General features: G+C 63.3%; 1 protein-coding gene across 1 annotated transcript in view; it reads left to right on the forward strand.

Annotated features, from left to right (window-relative positions):
* GSE1 (Gse1 coiled-coil protein) overlaps positions 1-6,075 on the forward strand; it is a 264,182-nt gene that overhangs the window by 249,570 nt on the left and 8,537 nt on the right. The window contains exons 7-11 of the mRNA XM_019505436.1: positions 208-303; positions 1,015-1,206; positions 1,300-1,634; positions 2,166-2,490; positions 4,907-5,505. Of these exons, the coding sequence (XP_019360981.1) occupies positions 208-303; positions 1,015-1,206; positions 1,300-1,634; positions 2,166-2,490; positions 4,907-5,505 (1,547 nt within the window). The remainder of the gene's footprint in view (positions 1-207; positions 304-1,014; positions 1,207-1,299; positions 1,635-2,165; positions 2,491-4,906; positions 5,506-6,075) is intronic.

Below are 6,075 nucleotides of genomic sequence, written 5' to 3' on the forward strand. Positions count from 1 at the left end.
CCCAGTGTCAGGTAAGCAGTGCTGAGAGCACCCCACCCCACCCCTACACACACACACACACACACACACTTCCTGGGGTGAGAAAAGGTTAGAACAGGACTACAGGATGGGTAGAAGATAGGAATATGCAGCAGAATTTGGCAACACCCCCCCAACTCAGCCTGCTCTAACCACTGTGTATGGTTAGAATAATTCTGGCTTTCTGCCCTCCCTGCCGCCCCTCAGCCTGGATCCGGCCACTGCTGCCGCCTACTACCACCCTAGCTACCTGGCCCACCACCCCTTCCCTCACCCAGCCTTCAGGTGAGAGCCCCAGGCCGGGAGATGCGGGCGCCGCGGCGGGTCCGGAGGGGGCGATTGTGTTTCTCCGCACGTCCAGGCGACGGCGGCTGCTCGCCTCACCTCCCGGGGGCCGCGGGCTGAGTCAGAGCGGAGCAATCAATTACCCTCGCATTGGCTGCCGAGCCCGCACAGAAATAAGTACACTTTATCCACAATTGATGGTTCCCTGGGTGCCTCAGTGCAGTGGTAATAAGGCATTGCAGGGAGGTCATTTGCCGCCGCAGCAGGGATTCCTGCGGCTCGGCTCGTAACGAGCTCCTTGAGCACGAGCCCTCCGTGTCGTGCCTGTGTCTGAGCTGCTCCTCAGAGCAGCGCCCGAGCCCCTCTTATTATCCCCTCGGCAGCGAGAGCGCGAGGAGGGCCCCCCACCGTGTTGGCAGAGGATTTGGAGAAACTCTCCCCTAGCTAAATAGGCCGGAGGGGAAGCCACTGGGCCTGGGCCTTGCACTGGAGCTCTTTGACATGATGACCCCCACTGGGAGAGGCCCCCAGCTCTCAGGGAAGGGGGTCTCGATGATTTTCAGCCCAACAGATTTGCCGGGCGGTGTGTAGCAGCAGGGTCAGGCTGGCATCTGTATCCCAAAACCCTTTATACACAAGGAGCCTCCTGTCCCGCAGCAAGTGCGGGCTCTCAGCCTCTGCTCCGGGGCCTGACAGGTTCTCTCCCTCCAGGATGGATGACTCGTACTGTCTGTCCGCCCTGCGGTCCCCTTTCTACCCGATCCCGACGCCAGGCTCGCTGCCACCGCTGCACCCCTCGGCCATGCACCTCCACCTCTCGGGGGTGCGGTACCCCACCGAGCTGTCTCACTCGTCGCTCTCGGCCCTGCAGTCTGAGCGGATTTCCAGCCTGACGGCGGAGAGGTAGCGAGCGGTAGTCTGCGGGATCGGGGTGGGAGCCGGGAGGGGAATTTCGCGGGGGTGCTAACATCTCGCTGTTCTCCCGCCCCCTCCCAGGCTGCAGATGGACGAAGAACTGAGGCAGAGGGAACGGGAGCGCGAGCGGGAGCGGGAGCGCGAGAAGGAGCGGGAGCGGGAAGCCGACCGGGAGCGGGAGCGGGAACGGGAGCGGGAGCGGGAGAAAGAGCTGGAGCGGGAACGCGAGAAGGAGAGGGAGCGCGAGCGGGAGCGCGAGCTGGAGCGGGAGCGGGACCGGGCCCGCGAGAAGGAGCTGAGCATGGTCAAGGCCATGGAGGGCCCTTTCCTGCCTGTGTCGGAGCTGCACGGGCTGCGCAGCCACCCGGCGGAGGAGCGTGTCAAGCCGGCCGAGCAGCTGACGCCCAGCAGGCCAGGTGTGTCCCCGTGTGCTACCGTGGCCTGGCTGCAATGGCAGGTCACAGGTGCTGAGGAGGCTGTGGCAGGTGGCGGAGACCCTGCCCTACCCCCATATGCCTTTTGCCAGCTGTGCAGCAGCAACAATTACAGCACAGCCAGTAATTGGCAGTAATTGCAGGGGCATTGCTCCTGGACCCACACAGGACAGTACTGAGGATAGACGACAGCTTTGTCCTACCAGGCCTGGGCAGCAGCAAATGCAGCTTCCCGGCCTCCTTCTACAGCTGGGGAGGTCAAGGAGGTGGCCTGGGTCACCAAGGAGGCTGTAGTGAGCTCAGCCTGGATTTTGCATGCCAGGGGGGTTATCAACTGAGTTTCTGGAGAGCATTGCAAGCAGCGAACATAGACTGTGCAGGCAAGCGCCCTGGCCTGGTCTTCCCTGGCTGGGCTAGGGATCCCTGACACTTCCCCCAGTCTGTGGAGAGAAGGCTAGTGCTCCCTGAGTCTTGCCCCGCTCCCTTTGATGCCTTTGTCTCCTTTTCCCACAGAGAAACTCAAGGACTCCAGTCTGCAGACACCCAAACCTGTGCAGCACCCTTTGCACCAGCCCCCGACCCCGCACCACCCCGTGCCCAGCCTCATCTCCAACCACGCAGTCTTCCCCCTGCCGGGGAGCAGCGCAGCCACGGCGCTCCTCATCCAGCGCACCAACGAGGAGGAGAAGTGGCTGGCACGCCAGCGGCGCTTGCGGCAGGAGAAGGAAGACCGCCAGTCCCAGGTGTCCGAGTTTCGGCAGCAGGTCCTGGAGCAGCACCTGGATATCGGGCGCCCACCCAACCCCCCGGAGGCTGAGCACCGGCCGGAGAACCCCAGGTGAGGGCGGGATCCTGCGCCGACCTTGGTGTGGGGCTCAGCGGTGACGAGCAGACAGGCCTGAGCAATTCCTGTGGTTCAAAAGACACGCGAGAGCCTAGCTTTTCTGGAGCCCGGTCGGCACCTTTGCAGGGCTGGGCAGGGGTGGCTCTCGGGGCTTAAGAGTCTTTTCCTGTTAGGTCACTGGTTCTGATTTGGCCCACAACAGCGATGTAATACCGCCCGACATGTGGAAGGAGCATGGGGGCCCCGGTCCAGCTGCCCGTCACCAGGTGTCACTGGTGCCGTTGCCACTAATTGCCGCTCGCGCTGGCAGTGGCTGCAGGCAGACGGCAGAGCTGGTGCGAAGCTCAGGGTTGCGGCACCCTGCCACGGGGAAGCAGCCTTCGGTGCCGCTGTCTCTTCTGCTTACCCACGTTCAACACAGCAGTGCAGCCTCGCTGCCCTTTCGCCAGAGCACAAGAGCCTGGACGCTTTGCGGGTTGAAGTGGCTCACGGTGCCGTCTCTGCGGGGCTCCAGCTGACGCCTGGGTCCAGCAGGGAGCTGACGGTGGCAGGCTGCCTTGCTGAGCAGATGAGGCCTCCCCCGGCCAGCTGCCAGCCTGGCCCTGCTGCACAGCTTGTCTGTAACCCGAGTGCTGTGCTCGGGGTGGGGAGCAGCCAGATGCCAGGCCCCCTTGCACTTCTCCCACTGGCTGGCATGGGCTGTCTCACCCCTCCATGCTGCCAGCTCCTCCAGCCAGCTCTGCCTGCAGGCCTCATTGTTTTTGAGGAGTATCAGCAGCACTAGTCAGGTGGAACAAGGAGCGGACTATGGAGCGACACAGCTGCTCCATGCTTCGTGCTCCAAGCCCCTCTTGGGCCCAGGACGTGGAGAGCAAAGTCACTTCTAATACAGATCTGGGAGGAGAGCACAGGGCGTCGGACCCGTCTTCCAGCCAGGCTTGCCTTAGCAAGGGCAGGGGTGGTCTGTGCCTTGCAGCTGGGCCCAAGGCAATGGGTGCTATGCTGCCTTGCTCAGCACAGGTGCTGGGGGTCCTGGGGAGGGCCTGGCACTCATGCTTGGGCACTTGATCCAGGCCCGTCCCCACTGCCTGCCAGGCCCCTGCTCCCGGCGGGTGGTGCAGCCTGGCGCTCCCGGCTCCGTGGCAGCTGTGATGGCAGTGGCAGTGCCGACGTGCGCTTGCCGCTCCGCCGCGCACAGGACTGCTGCTGCAGAGTGGAAACCTGCTAAATGCACAGCTTTGGCCCATGAAATATTCATCGCGCTAACAGTGTGATTCCTTCGCCAGCTACTTAAGAAAGGGTTCGCGGTGTCCCTGGCTTTGTGCTCCCAAGCGCGGGGCCCTCCTGCCTGTGGGAGAACAGAGGCAAAGGCCGATTAGTTTGCCGTGGCATCCCCAGGAGTGGATCCCACTTAGCACAGACTGGCCAGGGGCCCTGCTCTACAAACCAGGGCTCCCAGCAGGCCTGGAAAGCCACTCACACGTAGGAAAGGGCTGTGGCGTGGTCAAGAGACCTCCTGGGGGTCCCAGAGCTAAAGAAACCTGAGATGAATAAAGCAGATGGGTCCAGAGCTGGGAGCCCGGTCCAGTTAGGGACCACTGGGAGACTGAGGTGACCAGTGGGGCAGGTCAGTGGCATCCCCTTAACTCTGCCCCCGAGCTCAGCTCTCGGTGCTGTTGTGCCAGCCTGGAGCAGGCCAGGCTACGAAGCAGCTGAGCCTCCGGCGTGCTTTGCCTGCTGCAGTTAAATGGGCAGCCACTAGGTGTCACGGCCATCACAGCCGACACTGGGCCGACGGGCAGCGTAACGTAGCCGGGCGCCTCTCCGAGAACTGATCTTCCATCCTAAAGTTAAACACCTCTGTAACACGATCACGTGCCTTAGGTTTCTCTTTTTCCTACTGCCAGCGCCCAGCGGCTCCCCCGAGATGTGTCTTGTTTCTCAAAGGGCGCCCGGTGTGTTTTTCTTGCCGTGAGAAATCAATCCCGCCCGAGGTGTTTGCAAGGCCACGCTTGCCAGGAGAGTGGAGTGTGTGCAAGCCAACGGGCGCTGTCTCCCCGGGGGCAGGGTGGCCACGCTGCCTCGCAGCCCCTTGGCTGCCGGTGCCTGCACTGCTCCCCCAAAGCACCCGTCAATCGTGCCCACAGCACCCGGAGAGCATCCCTGGGAAAGCCTTTCCCCTCTGTTAAGTGTGAGGGAGCCAGCATGGAGCTATCTGCTGATGCTCGTGCCACCGTTGAGCTGCAAATGTGCTAGGAGAGCCCTTTAATGGGAATATAAGCCCCTCACGCTTCGTGGGGGTTGAATGGCTACAGGGGCCAACTCCCCTGTGGCTTTGCTGTAAGGCGGGTGTCTGCTCAGTGGCCTTGTTTCCTGCTTGTGCCTCACTGTGGGTCTCTGTCCTTTGCAGATCGGGACCAACCCGCCACGAGCCAAGCGGGCGCGAGCAGCCCCAGCACTTCGGAGGGCCCCCGCCGCTCATCTCCCCCAAGCCGCAGCACCACCCCGTCCCCACCTCGCTCTGGAACCCCGTGTCCCTGATGGACACCAACGTGGAGCCGCGCCGGGTCCCGGAGACCCACTCCCTGCACGCCCACCCCGCTCCCTTCGAGCCCAGCCGGCAGGCCATCCCCCTGGTGAAGGTGGAGCGGGTCTTCTGCCCCGAGAAGCTGGAGGAAGGGCCGAGGAAGAGGGAAACCCTGGACAAATACCAGCCTCCACGGGAGCCCCCTGGGGTGACCGAGCACGCTGGCTTCCCCCACGCGCCCTTCCTGGCCGAGCTGGAGAAGTCCACGCAGAGCATCCTGAACCAGCAAAGGGCATCGCTCCCACAGCCCGGGCAGTTCAGCGACGTCAGCCTGGCCAGCAAGCCCAGCTCGCCCTACCGGCCCCCACTGCCACGGGGCCAGGACCCCATGTACATGTACGACGAGTTCCTGCAGCAGCACCGCAAGCTGGTCAGCAAACTGGACCTGGAGGAGCGTCGGCGGAGGGAAGCCCGGGAGAAGGGTGAGTGCCTCTGTGTTTCCCGGGACTTTGGTGTCGCTGCCAGTCCCCCAGGGCCATGATGGCTGGGTCTGGCCTCAGTCCGTCTCCAAGAAGATGAGGGGGCCTTCTCCTGGCCAGAGGGACTCCCCCCAGGACAGGGATGGAGCATAGGGCCTGGGAGCCCTGCCGTGCCCTGCCCAGCAATGGAGGGGCTGCAGATCCAGACCCCTATGAAGTCCTTTTCCACAACACTGCTGCCGCCTGCTCTCACACCCAGGGTTAGGGGGATCTTTGTGTCAGGAGTGCAACCCCCTAGGATGTGGGGCTGGCCCTGGGCCAGGGTGGGGGGACCTCCTAGGGTCTCCGTGCCCGGCATGCGTGCGGATCCCGCCCGGTGGCAAATCAGAGCCGCCCCGTAAATCCTGCATGCTCGACATGCCCAATTAATAAATGATGAACGGAGGCTAATAAGATGCCTTTAAATATTAATAGGGCTGAGCAAGTGGGGAGGAGAGCGGCTGGGGGGATGAGCCCGTGCTGCGCTGCACAGGGGGGGTGGAGGGGCAGCCTGGGCATGGGGGCAGCACAGTG

The sequence above is a fragment of the Gavialis gangeticus genome, unplaced genomic scaffold, assembly GCF_001723915.1.
Source record: "Gavialis gangeticus isolate Ggan-Ray unplaced genomic scaffold, GavGan_comp1, whole genome shotgun sequence".
In the NCBI taxonomy this organism is placed as follows: domain Eukaryota; kingdom Metazoa; phylum Chordata; order Crocodylia; family Gavialidae; genus Gavialis; species Gavialis gangeticus.